The sequence below is a fragment of the Suillus clintonianus genome (genome assembly GCF_016758775.1).
Source record: "Suillus clintonianus strain FC179 chromosome Unknown DEU56scaffold_10, whole genome shotgun sequence".
NCBI lineage: Eukaryota > Fungi > Basidiomycota > Agaricomycetes > Boletales > Suillaceae > Suillus > Suillus clintonianus.
In genome coordinates this window covers 152108-168174 of record NW_024539234.1, presented here as the reverse complement: position 1 = coordinate 168174, position 16067 = coordinate 152108, and the positions used below count along the sequence as shown (strand labels likewise).

The following is a 16067-nucleotide window of genomic DNA, read 5'->3' as shown; positions in this document are numbered from 1 at the left end:
AAAAGGGGCCAAGGAAGACTCGTGCTGACTACGCCTGCGCGCCGCACGGAGACAGATCAAACCAACTAGGCTGTGTCAACGTACTGCGTCACTCTTTGGTCCAGAGCATCAGCTGGGCTGGTAATTATCGTAAATCTCCTCTGTGGGCACAATGAGATTGGTTGGTCAGAGGATCAGTCAGCATCAGGTCACGGGGCGTCACGAGCCTATCACAGGTTTGCATGAGCCCAGGCATAGGTATCGGACGACGTTGTCATATCCTCAAAGTACGCTCCTCGTCAACTTGATGGAAATGCCACTAATCGTCTCTTAGGTCAAGGTGGCAAGCCAGGGATGCTTAATGTGGCAAAACAAGTGTATCTTACTGTGAAAGGACGACCGACGCCGACGCCGCCGGCAACAGCGCGGACGGTGCAAGGGCACACGGATGTAGTGTCGGCAGTCGCGTTCTTTAAAGATGGTCGACGGGTCGTCACTGGTTCCTGGGACTGCACCCTGCAAATCTGGGACATGCATAAAGGAGTATCGATAGGGAAAGCATTTCTTGGACACAAGGACACTGTGCGATCAGTCGCCATATCACCAGACGACAGACGAATTGCCAGCGGTGGAGTAGATAATACTATCATCATCTGGAACGTCGAGAGCAAGCAGAAAGTATTCGATCCGCTGGTGAAACATACACGTACGGTGTGGTCTGTATGTTTTTCCCCCGATGGCAAGAGACTCGCCAGCGGGTCGAACGATTCAACGGTTGTTGTATGGGATGCGGAGACTGGTGCTGTCATCTCAACACTCGAGGGCCATAGTGATTTTGTGTTGAGTGTCGCATTCAGCCCGGATGGCTTGAAATTAGCTTCCGGATCAGATGACCATACCATACGGGTTTGGCGCATCGATAACGCCGAACTTCTTCTTGAGATCAACGCCCACGAAGATCGGGTTCGAAGTGTTGTGTGGTCACATGACGGCCAGCAACTTGTCTCCTCCTCATACGACAAAGAAGTCAAGTTCTGGGATGTATTTAATGGAGATCAGATCAGTCATCCATGTACCGGCCACACTCACCACATCTACTCGCTCGCCATCTCTTCTGATGGCTCCTTTATCGCTACCGCCTCGGATGATAATACTGTGCGGCTGTGGAGCACAAAGACGCACCGGCAGATAGGACAGGCACTCCAACACACCGCGGGGGTTCGCTGTATCGCAATCTCTCCCAATGGAGAACTGCTCGTGAGCGGAGACGAGAAAGGGAAGATTCGGTCCCAGTCTATCAAGGACATACTTGAGCAAGGCAAGGTGGAGGAATGGCTAACAGAGGTAGACGAAACACACCGACAGCAACTTCTTTCTCGTAGTAACACGTAGGTACGTTCTTGCCCTCTATTGGTTGTGCCTTTCGATTCATATATGCCCTGCTACTTGGTGATACAGCTGCGCGGTCACAACCACAACTACGAGCCCACCGGTGATAACGACATCACAAGCAGTCATTTCTCGGAAAATCATGAAGTCTCTGGACAGATTCTCATTAATATCATTTGGCGTGAGATGTTTGCTTTCGATGTATCTGCTTATGACGGAACGTGACCATAGCTCATGCAGATCCTGGCTATGAATACGACGGTCCGCAATGCATGCATTACTGGAGACCTGAATGCCGCGGAATTTTTGCTCACCCAAGAGATTGATGCAAATGGCGCTAACTGCGATTCCTATGCTAATCGCTCAATCGTAAGGGCACGAAATTCCGAGTGGGACAATGCGCTTCAAGACGCAATCAAGGTCAGACCTTCTGCCTATCATGACGCCGTTGACGACCGGTTGACTCAGCTTTGTCACAGTCAATTGCAATCCAGCCCTCGTTATTGGGCTACGTTTGCAAGGGTATCGCTCTTTGCGGCAACGAGCAGCTCTGGGACGCGATGGAAGCTTTTGATCTCGCTTTCATATTTTCGAATCGTGATCCGACTACTATTGATCTTTTACTATTGATTAAGGTACTCTCATCACTGTTTTCATAGTCCGTCTGTCATACTAATACTTCAATCAGGCTGTTGCACTTTTCAATGCCAGTCGCCACGACGAGGCAATGCGGCGAGTTCGAGACCTCTCCACCGCTTTTCAACACTCAAATACACTTCTATGTAGTGTCGTTAGCGTGAGCTTTATGCCAGGCTTCACGAGTTTTCTCACTCTCGAACATATTTGTCAGTCGTATCTATGCGTGCAGCTTGCAATAATTGCTTTCGAGGATGGGCGGTATAATGAAGTGCCGATGTACTCAATCGTATTATTCCCAGTATAACCAACTTATTATCTGGCAGAACACCATGTAAACCCAAGTGCAAGATATTCACAGTGGTACGTTACTGCTAAGGTGCAGAGATCACAACTGATTGATCATGTGCGCTGCACAGCTCTTCGGCTGGGACTTGGATTCGTTATGGTCAATCGCCAACCAAAGACGGTGCAATGCATGCCTCTGCGCTGGTCGAGTGATCGAAGCGGTTGAATCTCACCATTACATGACGAACACAATTAACAAGGACCCGAAGAACCCGAAGGACAGCTACCTTAAATGGTCCACTGGCAAGTGCTTTGGGATCTTATATTATTTGAACATCCGCACTTACTCCGGGGTCTTCTAGCCTTCAAGAAAAACTGCATTGTGTTCTGTCTCGCAAAGGGGGATGAGGCTGTTGCTGCGAGCAAGTATGAGACAGCTGTTGAACTGTATTCGGCAGGGATAGGGTTGGATTTCTCATGCGAGTCCCTCTTTGCGCACCGCAGTAGGGCAAATTTGGGCCGAAAATTTTATGCAGAGGCCCTTCACGACGCAGACAAGGTGCGGACGATATTTGTGGTTTCTTCAACAGTTATGCTTATACTGTCAATCCACAGGTTGTCGAACTCAATGCTTCATCTTATCTTGGGTACGAACTAAAGCATGCGGTGCTTCATAATGCACAACGCTATGGCGAAGCAATTGAGGCCTTCCAAACCATGCTCTTGAAGTTGGACAATGCACCCGTCACGGATATACGAGGTAAGCTATGGACCGCTCATGTGTCAACATGAGCATCATGAACACACTTTCTCCAGAGTTGCGTCCGCAGTATGTCAGTCCGTCTGATGTGGAGGACGCCATCCGAAGCGCCACTCTTGCTCAGTTGGCAGACGCCCCACTTCGGCTAATTAACACTTCCACTGGGCGTTTATGTGATCGAGAGGAACAGATAAATTCCTTCATGGAAAGCCCGGAATACACAAAGATTTTATCTTCATCGATGACGCATGCACCCATTCAAAAAGAGCCCATCAAGGACGCGGTTGCGAAGTACTTCAGTGGGGTTATGTTATCACATAGGTGGGAAAGGAAGGAACCGCTGTTACAATACGTCCAGGACAAGATCGTATACGATTTTGATCCAGTTGGAACCATGGTGAAGTTACAGACCCTTTGCAAAATTGCTCGTGATGCGGGGCATCCTTGGGCGTGGAGCGATACATGCTTTGAGCGCCGGGGGGTTGCGAAGGACATAATGATTCAAACGGTTTAAACATTCACAAGCTTCACTGGATACTGTTGCCCAGCCACATCAATCTGTGTCGTTCCACCTCCTCATACCAGTCAAGAAAGCTGCAGTCACGGCCCAGACACTAAGCTCAACTCCCAACTTCGTGATGGATTTCCTAGAATCAGGGTCTTGCTGGTGACCAACAGATCAGCATGAATTCAACAATCAAGAGAATTAAAACATACGCAGGCGATGTTGTAAAATAACATCAATAACTGTGTTGATGAATTGCTCCTTCTTTCGAGAGCGGTGTATCAACCCCGCTATGGACCGAGAGTGGGCTTGATACGTGTGAATGACAGAGCTCAGAGCTTCCCTGGCAGCAGCTGCATTTGGAGACACCATGTACTGCTGGAGAGCAACACTGACAGGGTGCACGGACTCCTGGTGAGCATTGAATTGCTGGTCCCAAAGATGGAATGCGTGTTCCAAGATAATAACAGCAGCTGGTTATAAATAATGAGTAGACTCGTTGCAATGTAGCCTGAATCTCACCAGAACCAAACTGGACAATGTTCTCCAATGTGGATGAGCCAGAGTCCTATCAAACGTTGAGCATGAGAACTATGTGGACAGGCTGCGAGCGATGAGACGTACCAGAGAGCGTAATGTGGACCACATCTCCTTATCTTCGTGTCGGTAAGACTGATGAATCGTGATAGAAAAGCAGAAATGGTTTGAAATCAATCTACTTACGCGCTGGCAGTGTCAACACATTAGCAATATATTCGGTCAGCGAGGCTCGAGCTCGACAGAGGATCAAGACACTCACGTCCTGTCAAGGGATCATAATTGGGTTCGGTCAGCGAGGCTCGAGCTCGACAGAGTAAGAGACTCACGCGCTGTCAAGGGATCACCAATGGGTTCGGTCAGCAAGGCTCGAGCTCGACAGAGTATCAAGAGACTCACGCGCTGTCAAGGGATCACAAATGGGTTTGGTCGGCGAGGCTCGAGCTCAACATAGGATCAAGACACTCACCCCCTGTCAAGGGGTTGGGTCAGCGAGGCTCGAGCTTGACAGAGAATGAAGACACTCACGTCCTGTCAAGGGATCACAATTGGGTTCGGTCAGCGAGGCTCGAGCTTGACAGAGGATCAAGACACTCACATCCTGTCAAGGGATGATCAATGGGTTGGGTCAGCGAGGCTTGAGCTCGACAGAGGATCATGACACTCACGCGCTGTCAAGGGATAACAAATGGGTTGGGTCAGCGAGGCTCGAGCTCGACAGAGGATCATGACACTCACCAACTGTTAAGGGATCACAAATGGGTCAGTGGGTCAGCGAGGCTCGAGCTCGACATAGGATCAAGAGACTCACGCGCTGTCAAGGGATAACAAATGGGTTGGGTCAGCGAGGCTCGAGCTCGACAGAGGATCAAGACACTCGCCAACTGTCAAGGAATCACCAATGGGTTGGGTCAGCGAGGCTCGAGCTCGACAGAGGATCAAGACACTCACGGTCTGTCAAGGGATTACCAATGGGTTGGGTCAGCGAGGCTCAAGCTCGACATAGGATCAAGACACTCACGTCCTGTCAAGGGATCACATATGGGTTCGGTCCACGAGGCTCGAGCTCGACAGAGGATCACGACACTCACCAACTGTCAAGGATTACCAATGGGTTCGGTCAGCGATGCTCAAGCTCGACAGAGGATCAAGACACTCACAAACTATCAAGGTATCACCAATGGGTTTGGTCAGCGAGGCTTGAGCTCGACAGAGGATGAAGACACTCACGTCCTGTCAAGGTATCACCAATAGGTTGGGTCAGCGAGGCTCGAGCTCAACAGAGGATCAAGACACTCACCCCCTGTCAAGTGATCAATCGATCACCAATGGGTTCGGTCAGCGAGGCTCGAGCTCGACAGAGGATGAAGACACTCACGTCCTGTCAAGGGATCACAAATGGGTTGGCTCGAGCTCGACAAAGGATCAAAAGACTCACCAACTGTCAAGGGATCACCAATGGGTTCGGTCAGCGAGGCTTGAGCTCGACAGAAGATCAAGACACTCACGAACTATCAAGATATCACCAGTGGGTTCGGTCAGCAAGGGTCAAGCTCGACACAGGATCAAGACACTCACGCGCTGTCAAGGGATCACAAATGGGTTGGATCAGCGAGGCTCGAGCTCGACAGAGGATCAAGAGACTCACGCTCTGTCAAGGAATCACAAATGGGTCAGGTCAGCGAGGCTCGAGCTCGACAGGATCAAGACACTCACCCCCTGTCAAGGGATCACCAATGGGTTCGGTCAGCGAGGCTTGAGCTCGACAGAAGATCAAGACACTCACCCCCTGTCAAGGGATCACAAATGTGTTGGGTCAGTGAGGGCAAAGCTCGACAGAGGAATCAAGACACTCACCCCCTGTCAAGGGATCACAAATGGGTTCGGTCAGCAAGGCTCGAGCTCGACAGAAGATCAAGACACTCACGAACTTTCAAGGGATCACCAATGGGTTGGGTCAGCGAGGCTCGAGCTCGACAGAAGATCAAGACACTCACGCGCTGTCAATGGATCACAGATGGGTTCGGTCAGCGAGGCTCGAGCTCGACAAAGGATCATGACACTCACGAACTGTCAAGGGTTCACAAATGGGTTGTGTCAGCGAGGCTCGAGCTCGACAGAGGATCAAGAGACTCACGTCCTGTCAAGGGATCACAAATGGGTTGAGTCAGCGAGGGTCAAGCTCCACAGAGGATCAAGAGACTCACGCCCTGTCAAAGGATCACCAATGGGTTCGGTCAGCGAGGCTCGAGCTCGACAGAGGGTCATGACACTCACGAACTGTCAAGGGATCACCAATGGGTTCGGTCAGCAAGGCTCGAGCTCGACAGAGGATCAAGAGACTCACGCGCTGTCAAGGGATAACAAATGGGTTGGGTCAGCGAGGCTCGAGCTCGACAGAGGATCATGACACTCACGAACTGTCAAGGGATCACCAATGGGTTGGGTCAGCGAGGCTCGAGCTCGACATAGGATCAGTTCACTCACGTCCTGTCAAGGGATCACAAATGGGTTGGGTCAGCGAGGCTCGAGCTCGACAGAGGATCAAGGCACTCACAAACTGTCAAGGGATCACCAATGGGTTCGGTCAGCGAGGCTCGAGCTCGACAGAGGATCAAGACACTCACAAACTGTCAACAGATCAGAAATGGGTTCGGTGAGCGAGACTCGTGCTCGACATAGGATCAAGACACTCACGCGCTGTCAAGGGATCATCAATGGGTTGGGTCAGCGAGGCTCGAGCTCGACATAGGATCAGTTCACTCACAAACTGACAACAGATCAATGATACCTTATATCAGCATACCAGCGGGGATGGCCAACAGACGTACTCCCTGCAAGCGACCGTCGAACATCAATGAGAGGAATTTTCGAACATTCCTACAACTCACATGAGTCTGTGGAAACCAGGCACCCAATTCATCTACAATCTTACTATCCTGAAATTTCCCAAATGTGCGAGATGAGACTGCTTGCTGCGCAAGTGTCCTCAAGACATTGAGACAATTTCAGATGTCATTTCTCGCCACAGATAAGTGAGGTTTGAGTGGTCACCTTTTGACTGCGGTTCTGATGCACACCTCCAAGTTGGTCCGCTGAGTGGAGACAAACAACTGTTTGATCATATCATCGTCCAAAGTTTCAGCCGTGTGTTCAATAAGCGGCGTGCAGTCTGCATCATCCTTGTCCATATCTAAATGTACGAGAGGGAACAAACGTGAGTATCCAATTAAATAGACTAATTAACTTACCAGGAAGGCATATATGACATTTTGGAGGACGTTGGTTGCCGTTGCGGCTGTACAAAAGCTTTAGTTGTGGCCCGTTGGCAAATGACTCTCTGGCGTGCTGCGGGGCCAGTCCGTCAGCATCTTTCCTCGATACTCCCTTACTCATTAGCTCTGCATGTATATCGTCGTAGAGGGCGTCGAATTTGGTAAACAGCACAATTACTGGAACTGAGGATTGCTAATTAATTGATGATACACGACAACAAACACAAAACGTACTGCTTCCAGTGTCACACTGAGAGAAAAACTTGACTTCCGCTTCTGTGAAAGACCTGCTATCCTCATCCATTGGAATGCAGTACCTATGTTGAAGACGTGAGATAGCGTATGACGGCAACTTTACTACTAGTAGGACTACCATATGACATGGATTCGATTGTTTAAAGCTCGTTCCTTAGAACGGCTTGCGATAAAAGCCTTCACCTTCTTGAATTCGGATTGTCCTCCTGCCTCAAACCCGCGTGAATCGTGAAAGACGAATCTTGGGTTAGTTCGAAACACCATTTCATTTTCGATATTGTGCAATCCACGCTGAGGACTCATCACAGGACGTTGCTAACCACTACGAGCGCGCCTTACCTCTCTGGATGCCGCCAAAACGGAGGCATCGATCTGATCTCGTCCAATCAATTAAGATTCATCACTATCTGGGATCATAGTACTCAGGCTGCGTACCTGTTTCCCAGCACTGTCATATATTTCTGGGTTGTCCCTTGTCCGGCAAACCCTCTGGAGAATGGTGGTCTTCCCTGCATTCGCTCTTCCTATAATGAGGATTCGGAAGCGCTCGAACTTCTGTCTCAAGCTTGAAGGCTCCATGATGGTTGAAGGATCCATGATGGGGGAAGGTAAGAGTGTGTGAACTCTTCGAGCGCCCGAGACAAGCCCGAAATGATTTTTATAAGTTTATCATAACAATGTTCTTCTTTCGATTGCAATCTGGATAGGACGCAAGTACTATGTAGTACTACTAGCTTTACGGTTGCATCTTCCAGTACTCAGTACTCAGTGTTCGGCCTTGGTCGGCCCACACGCGATCTTACGGACAGTGTCGTCAAATCTGATGGAAATGATCAGCGCCGTCGACTCTGATCAACGTGAAGTTGAATGTGCTCGTTATTTACTTTTCACGTTTCAGTGTTCTACTTAGTGCTATTCCTCTTGGTTGTACAGAGGAGGAAGAAATACTCCTGACGTACTTTTACGCAATGCGAGACGGCAAAAACTTGTGGCACATTGAGCCGCATGTGAGTTGCAGGAAATACCCGGGGAGACGCTCGTTCGTTGAGTACCAAAAGATAAAGATAAGTAATCTTTTCACCAGGACAACGGGTGTAGGGGTTGATCCTGTGCCTCCAGGTCACTAGGATTGTGACGGGAACAGGATCTCGAGGGACGCGATTGTAAACTTGTGGGGAGCGAGTATATCCTGCTGGAAGACTTCATGAACACGTGTGGCATCCATAGCCTTGGGACACCGAGATCCTCGACTGGCAACATGCTTTATGACCGCAGAAGCCCAGTATATTCATCAAGTGAGAACTATCCTTGCACGATGAGGAGAGGGAATCCTGATTGAGATCAATCACGAAAGGGACTGAAACTTGTCGCTAGTTCAGCCTGGGAAGGAATTAGGAGCACTGCAATAATAATTTGGATGCAGATCCGTGGATCTGGATACGAGTGAAGGAAAGCGGAACGTCACTATTTCCAGGGTGGCAGATGCCGGTCATGGAGCGAAAGTAGCCTAGACCAACCTGAGCCATATCATACTTGCATCGACCAGCTCAACAATGCTGGGCTTCAACGATCAGTCAACTCGATGTTTGTCTGGTATCGCTGTTTGTCATTTGTGGCTACATACCACTGCTTCCATCCGCAACGACTCCTACACATTGGCAAAAATAGATGATTCACCTACGAACTAGTGCGACACCGTTCAACTGAGCTACGAGCGACCCGCAGTGATTTACGTCAATTACCAAACGCACCACGAGCTAGGTTGCAGAGGGAACTTGGTCGAAGCTGGTCATTCTCGTTGGACTGACTCCTGCTTTCCATAGTCTCCCGGTCTCGAATATCCTCTCCATAAATGTATACCGATCAGATCCTCGTTACGGTGCCACTTGGACCAAAGCGCATCGATGATTTTATGTTGTGGGATAGCTATGTGGAAATTAGAGAGCCTTCTTGGAAGGAGATATCAGATGGGTGTGTGCGGCCTGCAGCAAAGGGTGCGCGTTCGGCTGCCGGGCAAGTTTTCGGAGGGAAGCTACAAGATATGCACGCTAATGTTACTTGCTTAGCTGGAATACACGATAGATGCACGGCATGAAGCTCACTAAATTCGGATCCAGTGTGGGCAGTTTGCACCACTCCTCTATAAACTCAACATAGATATCAGCCATGCCGGAGGCGTTCGGGCTCCCGGTGCCAACAGCCGCGGAGAAAGACTCGTTTGCAGCTTGAAGGGCGTCAACGAATTCTTCACCTTCGGCCACGACAGAATTATCACTATTTTCCTGAGATGCAAGTTCTCGAAGTCTTCTTGTCGCCAGCATTTTCACAGCCTGAGGGTCATCTGGTAATGTGACTTTGAGAACACTATATAGGTGATCAAGAAGGGCTGTGCGAAGGCGCTCTTGGCTGGGATACGAACGGATTAGGACCTCGAGAGCTGAAAATAAATTTATACTGGGCAGAGCTGTGGTCCAACTCAATTTGAATCCTTAGAGAGGAATGATGGAACGAACCTTTTGCAGCACTCGAAATCACGGACTTGACGATAGCACCATCAATAATGGCTTGCCGTGCCTTCTCGCCTTCGTCACCTCCTTTCTCAGCTGCTATCTCTTCTGGGGTTAGTGGCGCCATATCTTCCTCGGTAGTTGTCTCCGCCTCAGCAATAGGGTGATCTTCCTCATGAATTCCCAGTACAGTCCACCTTCGTCTCATCCCCTCGACGAAACCCATTTCCATTCGCACGTATTCTCTCCACATATCGACGCTGTCCGCATTGAGTCGAAGACCACGCTGAAGGAGGGCGCGTGCCGCGGAAGGGGACATATGGTTAAGTTCGTGAGAGGCGGCAATGATATACAATGCAGGGGTTCTTGGATGGAGCTGGAGGGCTCTATATGCACGATTAAAAACAGACCAACCAAATGTCAGACTGGACGCGCCTAGCTGTTATGCGCCCCACTAGTGAACGGGCCCCCTCCCGCTTTGCAACTTCGATATATTGTGTCCATAATCCTACGTCCGATTTGAATTTCTTAAGAGCACGTTCAAATATCTGGAATTGCCTGCGAACGAGAGCGTAATCTGATATTGACGGTGCGGTCTTTTCTATTTCTGAGAACAAACAATAGAACGGTCAGTCGGAAACCCTGGAATATGGACATGCGAAGCACGCACTCAGTCTCTCCACACGTTTTCGCCTCAGCTGTTCCAGATTCATCTCATACGCCGCGTATCGCAGGAAGTCACTCTTTTTCGGGATGCGGCGGACGAGTGCGGTTTCGAACTGTGTACGTTTCTTCACGATCTGCTTAACCTCAGACTAGGAGCAGAGTTGGATGAGACTGGAGTGATGCAGTATGAGACCTACGTACTTGGGTGAACAAACCTTTTTGCACAAGATCCTTGAGCTCTGCGAGCATCTAGGTTTTCATTAGTTGAAAGTCGAACCTTTCGGAAGGATGACGAACCTGCTCCTGTTGAAATTGTACCCTCTCCATCCTTAATGTGTGGACGGCGGTCTCCCGATTGATACTGTCAGTGTAAGTTCAGTGGTGAGTCTGAAATCTGGATGGAGAGTCCAACTAGGCACCAGCTTGCGTGCTCGAAATTGATCAGGATAATTTTATTCAAATAAATTAGCTATTACCACGTAAGTGACTTATCAGGACAATATTCCCTATTAGCCCCCGACAGTCTTCAACTGGTACGAAGGCTCCTCAAGCTTCATTTACAATCCTAGGCCTTGCACATATTTCTTGCCAAAATTTTTATCACAACACAGGCAACAACTCATTAGCCTTTTTTCCACACTCGCCCAGGAAGACTCCACACCCCGCCCCGCCTCACGACTTCTGGCATATATCCCATCTCAACACCTGGAGATGCTTCAACCCGAATACCATTTTCCCCAACTACACTCCCATACCCATCGCCCGACGTAACCCTGATTTCAACCAGCCCGCTCCTGGGCACCGGCCTCGGAAAGGAGAGCACGATCATCGGGGGAGGGCATATGTCTGGACTATGTGGCTGTTGCATGGGATCAGCCGAGGTCGAAAGATCTATTCCAAGATCCATGTCCACACTTTCACCCATGCTCATGCTCAGTCCGGGAATGTCCATGTCCATCTCCAAGTCGCCCGGACCGAACAAGCTTGCACCACTACTGGAGCCTGCGCTTGCAGGAGGACCCATTCCAAGCCCGCTGGACGTAAACGGATCGGCTGGTTGGGACAATGCCGATAGAGCACTGGACGGAAGATAGACGTTCACTGGGATAGATTGCGGCGCGACCGTTCCTGCGAGGACTGAGGCTAGCAGAGTACTTGATGCCGTATCTTCTGGCTCTACATTCGAAGGTCGTTGGGGTGATTGCAGCACTTGTGAATTCTCTGGCGACCATTGGAGTATGCCCAGTGATTCGTTGAGCCAGCATTGTTCTCTAACAACCTGGAAGAATCTCTAAGAATGATTTGACAGTTTGGTCAAGATAAAACTTACCTCCAACACTCGCAATACTTGTTTTACGCTCCTCACCGGAACTCTCTGGAGGAGAAAGCCTGGTTCCAAAGGTGCAAGAAGGCGAAGATGTAGCGGTGGATGGATGCCGTTCGGTGATTTCTAGATCAACGGTCAGTGTGTGCTTGTACCTGCGCATGTGCCACACACATAAGTTGCAGTGTAGTATTCTGCTGATGAATTTTTATTGACCTGGATCAGATGCAAGTATCGGCACGCGCATATGCATATAGCTATAGAGAAAAGTGACTGACCAATAAGTCAACCCAACTTCTGCCAGTTCCTCCGCTTCCATTTGCATGTGAAGACGCCACACCAAATTCTCCAAAGTTCATGTGGCTCATGTTGCCTAGATTCGACATTGACCCCATACTAGACATGCTCCCCATTGAGTTCAGGTCGATGGCTCGAGACTCGACGATTCCTTGAATTACATGCATACGGCTCTGGGACATCACCACGCCAGTCTGTGGTGACTTGGCGGTGAATTCAAGCACCCACATCTGCGAGGGGGCAGTCAGGAGCGTATGATCTCCGGGGACATCGCTTGACTTTATCTTGGACGCTGCTACTTCAGCACAAGGGACCAATCTCAGCGTAGCAATGGTGACATCTTCTAGAGTATCAAGCAGCGATGTCCTGAGATGTGCTATTGGGACATCAACATTCCACATCAACGATTGCTTGGATGGCTGAGAGCTGCGAAGGAGTTGAAGATATGCACGGGGTGAAAGCCAGACCAGGAATGATAGTGAAGGAGTAACGAGGAAGGGTAGGGGAAGGGAATGTTGCGTGAGGAGTTTGTCGAGAGGTTGAGTGTGCGGTGAGCTATGAATGTCGCGTATCAGGGATAAAACAAGAGCGACAAAAGAACAGACGTACGCAACCTGATTTCTAATGTGATCTGATACTACAGTTGGCTCCATGAACCAACGAAGTCCTTTCTCGTTCTCGGCGGCCGCGAGCCCGTCGAGCATCATCAGATATCGCAAGTGTCCTTGTATTGCCCGGCTACAACGTGCAGCTTCAATCGCAGGGTCCTCTTTTGAGTGTACAACAGCCGTATCGATGCCAGCAGCGCGTCTCGCTGCATTGATCCAGCGGGTCACTTCCCGTGCGAGAAAGGAGTCTAGCCCTGGTGCTGCTGACGAGTTCCCGTTACTGTTTGTATTATTGGCGAAGGACGTCTTGACAGCGACATGATCATTAATATCAATATCAAGCACTAGTACCTTGCCTGCGAGGACAGTCGTCGACCCGTCTACGAAAACTTCCATGCCAAGATTACGGCCCCATTGCGCGATCTTTTCAGGATGAGGAGGACTTGTGTCCGGATAAATTGCTCTGTTGTCTCCTCGCAACAGAGACGAGAGCGAAGCAGAGGCAGCAGCCGACTGATTGATGGAAAATGTCAAAGCGGTGTGCTCTTTCATGAGGGCCACCAGTTTGGTGGCGCTTTCACCAAGGGGCAGGTCATTTAGCTGGTTCAGTCCATGGTTTAGGCGGTGAGTTGTATTGATGACTGCACCGAGTTGTGCAGTTACTGTAGTATATTCAGTGCTGAGAGGGTGAGCAGACTCGATCACTTGGACAGGCAACGCGGACTGCACGAGCACATCGTGCACGGCGGTCAACAAAGATGGATGGGACATGCAGCTTCAATTGAATTCGACCTTCATCTGGTCAGAACAAGGAGAACGGAAGTTACCGATCACTGACACGAGTTGAGAGACTTAACCTTTATTTGTGGTCTCTCATGATCAAGAACGTCAAATAAAGGAACGTTTTTTTTTCTTCGTCTATCGTCTTGTGGGGGAGACCAATTGGTGAGTCAGAGTTGCTCATGTTGCTACGGTATGTGAATACTATTGAATATGACATCTTACTAAATTTAAATGCTGACCGCGTTACTGCAGGGAAGAATGGCATAAATAACTGTCTTCCGCACTTCTATACCGTATCTCGGCCTGGGGAGTCCTTCCTCAAGCCTTCTTTTGTGGGTGTCAGTTGGAACAAGAAGCATTTCGAGTTCCCTTGATCAACCCACGATCATAATGGACGGTAGATCCGAGCCTTTGAATGCGACCTAGTAAGGTGATAATTGCATACCGAGCCACGATGCAGCTCCAGGGGTCTCTGGATGCCCACATTTATAAATTTGTTGTAAGAGTAGTTTTAGGTCCTGATGCGCTTAACCAATGTCCGTCATCGAAAAGCTACAAGAAACCTCGACTTCAGGTTCCATCACGACGTTGTTTCGTTTGGGCTCTGTAGCTGATATTTCCTCTATTCTGAAGAAAACTCCTTTTCACTCTCCTGTTGCGGGTTTTGGCTGGTGCCTGACTATTCGCAAACAAAAAAAGACACACCAGCTCAAGCTATGTTTCAATTCCCAAAGTTGTGCGGATGCATGACATGGTACACTGGCCAAGGTCACAGTATCTTTCCCGTCCCATCCTGATGGTGATCAATCCCTACGCACCAAATCTATCGCCGTGATCCTAGGAGTTTGCGGTTCAGATTTGAGTAATAATCATGCGCTGATCGCTTGTCCAGCTGAAGAGCTTGGAAATGCCCTCGTCTCGCTGGAGGTCATCTTAATCAAATCACCGACGGACAATTTATTCGATGTACTTGCACCCGTCGGGCCCGTACCAGACGCACCTGCTAGTGCTGAAGCGCCCAGAGTGTCTCAGGTCTCCTCTGCCCTTCATGCCCTCGAGCAATCGCTCAAGACGGGAACATCATTTGACATAATATTTCAAGCTTACACTTGTTGCTTGTCCCCCGGAAAGGTCGCAAAACCAATGCCGATTTATGCAAGCACTGCTGTGCTGCAAACAACTTTACCAGACTTTTGTACGTTATATTCTTACTTCTTCTTCGTGGTTCCTGAGCACCTTTGGTAGCTGGAGAAACTCTCGATTTCACCTCCCTCTTTGAACCGTCTGAAGGCGTCACTCTCCCTTTCACTTCCCTGGAGGGTTATGAATACGAATCTGACAGTGATCTGGACCATGACGACGACGACAATCCCACACCAGTTGACAATGAACCACGCGAAGGTTTGTTTGTTTATTTCCAGTGTTAAAGCTTATATGTTATTGATCATCATTCCACAGACACGACCGATACTGGTTCAATCTCGTCTTTCTCCAGCATTGAAGGTACTGAAACTTGAAACCTCATACGTATGTCAGATTGAAAATTTTCATTTTACAGCTGGGCTTCAAGAGAAGCCAGACAATCGGCCATTGCTTTCGGAAGGTCATGGGATGGTACCAGTTGTGATCAACGAGAACTTGAAGCGCGGATTCCGAGTCGCCCTCGTAAAAGGTGTTGCCTGGAAGACGTAGGTGTGATTTTATGTCACAGAGGCGCCACTGAATCGAGTTCGCAGGTGGCACGCCTTCATTTATTACTGTTACACCGGCATCATCAACTTTGCAAATCTGCGGTCTCAAAGGATACCCACTGCAACGCTTCAGCAGAGTCGCTTAGAAAGTGGTCCACCGCGTTGCTCCCCAAAGTCGATGTATCAACTTGCTAGGAAGGTAACTACAGGGAACTTGCTTTGATGTATCTGTATGAACTCATAACGACAGCTTCACAATGAACCATTATCTCAACTTGCTTTACATAAAGGGTATGGAGACCAGGTTGTCCGCGGCCAACATATTGGACGAGGCATTCTCCAAATTCACTTCCAGGTATTGGCGATCCCGTCGTTCTTTTGCTTGCTGCTTACTGTCATTCAAAAAGGCACGACGCTGTCAGAGAAATGGAAATTGCCCTCCTGCTGAAATATAGGAGTGCATCAGAAGTTCTGCAGGGTCTCCCAACTAAAATGGAAGCTGTGGCTAGAGGCAATATACCCAACGCTGGACAAGTTCTCACTGCGTTGATTATGCAGATACCTGGC

General features: G+C 49.3%; 7 protein-coding genes across 7 annotated transcripts; 3 read left to right on the top strand and 4 right to left on the bottom strand.

The window, feature by feature from the left end:
- Position 1: 1 nt before the first annotated feature.
- Positions 2-2827, top strand: DEU56DRAFT_27720 (WD40-repeat-containing domain protein). Its single transcript, XM_041345435.1, has 10 exons — positions 2-266; positions 314-1367; positions 1438-1549; positions 1609-1788; positions 1848-2003; positions 2057-2164; positions 2219-2283; positions 2331-2367; positions 2424-2599; positions 2655-2827. The coding sequence occupies exons 1-10, from the start codon at positions 152-154 to the stop codon at positions 2698-2700; spliced, it is 2049 nt and encodes a 682-aa protein (XP_041212645.1). The 5' UTR covers positions 2-151; the 3' UTR covers positions 2701-2827.
- A 778-nt stretch (positions 2828-3605) lies between these two features.
- Positions 3606-4205, bottom strand: DEU56DRAFT_908677 (uncharacterized protein; the record flags this gene model as incomplete). The annotated part of the gene is made up of 4 exons (XM_041357028.1): positions 3606-3712; positions 3770-4030; positions 4080-4125; positions 4182-4205. 4 exons carry the CDS (start codon positions 4203-4205, stop codon positions 3606-3608), a joined length of 438 nt encoding a protein of 145 aa, XP_041212644.1.
- A 790-nt stretch (positions 4206-4995) lies between these two features.
- Positions 4996-6955, top strand: DEU56DRAFT_908676 (uncharacterized protein; the record flags this gene model as incomplete). Its single annotated transcript, XM_041357027.1, has 18 exons — positions 4996-5074; positions 5127-5213; positions 5266-5283; positions 5336-5561; positions 5624-5771; positions 5822-5839; positions 5892-5909; positions 5963-5980; positions 6033-6120; positions 6173-6260; positions 6314-6330; positions 6383-6470; positions 6523-6540; positions 6593-6610; positions 6663-6680; positions 6735-6750; positions 6803-6820; positions 6875-6955. The coding sequence occupies 18 exons, from the start codon at positions 4996-4998 to the stop codon at positions 6953-6955; spliced, it is 1062 nt and encodes a 353-aa protein (XP_041212643.1).
- A 189-nt stretch (positions 6956-7144) lies between these two features.
- On the bottom strand, positions 7145-8221 carry DEU56DRAFT_908675 (uncharacterized protein; the record flags this gene model as incomplete). Its single annotated transcript, XM_041357026.1, has 6 exons — positions 7145-7287; positions 7346-7552; positions 7604-7686; positions 7743-7915; positions 7964-7996; positions 8060-8221. 6 exons carry the CDS (start codon positions 8219-8221, stop codon positions 7145-7147), a joined length of 801 nt encoding a protein of 266 aa, XP_041212642.1.
- A 970-nt stretch (positions 8222-9191) lies between these two features.
- On the bottom strand, positions 9192-11235 carry DEU56DRAFT_779849 (U3 small nucleolar RNA-associated protein 6-domain-containing protein). The gene is made up of 7 exons (XM_041351923.1): positions 11095-11235; positions 10999-11046; positions 10802-10946; positions 10567-10738; positions 10138-10517; positions 9727-10088; positions 9192-9672 (listed from the first exon to the last, which is right to left on the bottom strand). The coding sequence occupies exons 1-7, from the start codon at positions 11122-11124 to the stop codon at positions 9562-9564; spliced, it is 1248 nt and encodes a 415-aa protein (XP_041212641.1). The 5' UTR covers positions 11125-11235; the 3' UTR covers positions 9192-9561.
- Positions 11236-11419: 184 nt separating this feature from the next.
- Positions 11420-13422, bottom strand: DEU56DRAFT_728819 (uncharacterized protein; the record flags this gene model as incomplete). The annotated part of the gene is made up of 5 exons (XM_041348063.1): positions 11420-12076; positions 12128-12247; positions 12296-12337; positions 12400-12973; positions 13028-13422. 5 exons carry the CDS (start codon positions 13420-13422, stop codon positions 11420-11422), a joined length of 1788 nt encoding a protein of 595 aa, XP_041212640.1.
- Positions 13423-14756: 1334 nt separating this feature from the next.
- DEU56DRAFT_27566 (uncharacterized protein) lies at positions 14757-16048 on the top strand. The gene is made up of 7 exons (XM_041345426.1): positions 14757-15004; positions 15055-15210; positions 15268-15312; positions 15368-15497; positions 15546-15699; positions 15751-15855; positions 15908-16048. Exons 1-7 carry the CDS (start codon positions 14953-14955, stop codon positions 15953-15955), a joined length of 690 nt encoding a protein of 229 aa, XP_041212639.1. The 5' UTR covers positions 14757-14952; the 3' UTR covers positions 15956-16048.
- Positions 16049-16067: the final 19 nt, after the last annotated feature.

Excerpts from the sequence above, each read along its gene's own strand:
- DEU56DRAFT_27720 (XM_041345435.1), top strand. The coding sequence starts at position 152 with ATGAGATTGGTTGGTCAGAGGATCAGTCAGCATCAGGTCACGGGGCGT. Across the intron at positions 267-313 it reads GACGTTGTCATATCCTCAAA|GTCAAGGTGGCAAGCCAGGG; the intron begins GTACGCTCCTCG and ends ATCGTCTCTTAG. Across the intron at positions 1,368-1,437 it reads CTTCTTTCTCGTAGTAACAC|CTGCGCGGTCACAACCACAA; the intron begins GTAGGTACGTTC and ends TTGGTGATACAG.
- DEU56DRAFT_779849 (XM_041351923.1), bottom strand. The coding sequence starts at position 11,124 with ATGGAGAGGGTACAATTTCAACAGGAGCAG. Across the intron at positions 11,047-11,094 it reads TACAATTTCAACAGGAGCAG|ATGCTCGCAGAGCTCAAGGA; the intron begins GTTCGTCATCCT and ends ATGAAAACCTAG. Across the intron at positions 10,089-10,137 it reads GATTTCGAGTGCTGCAAAAG|CTCTGCCCAGTATAAATTTA; the intron begins GTTCGTTCCATC and ends GTTGGACCACAG.
- DEU56DRAFT_27566 (XM_041345426.1), top strand. The coding sequence starts at position 14,953 with ATGCCGATTTATGCAAGCACTGCTGTGCTGCAAACAACTTTACCAGAC. Across the intron at positions 15,211-15,267 it reads TGACAATGAACCACGCGAAG|ACACGACCGATACTGGTTCA; the intron begins GTTTGTTTGTTT and ends ATCATTCCACAG. Across the intron at positions 15,856-15,907 it reads TTCTCCAAATTCACTTCCAG|GCACGACGCTGTCAGAGAAA; the intron begins GTATTGGCGATC and ends TCATTCAAAAAG.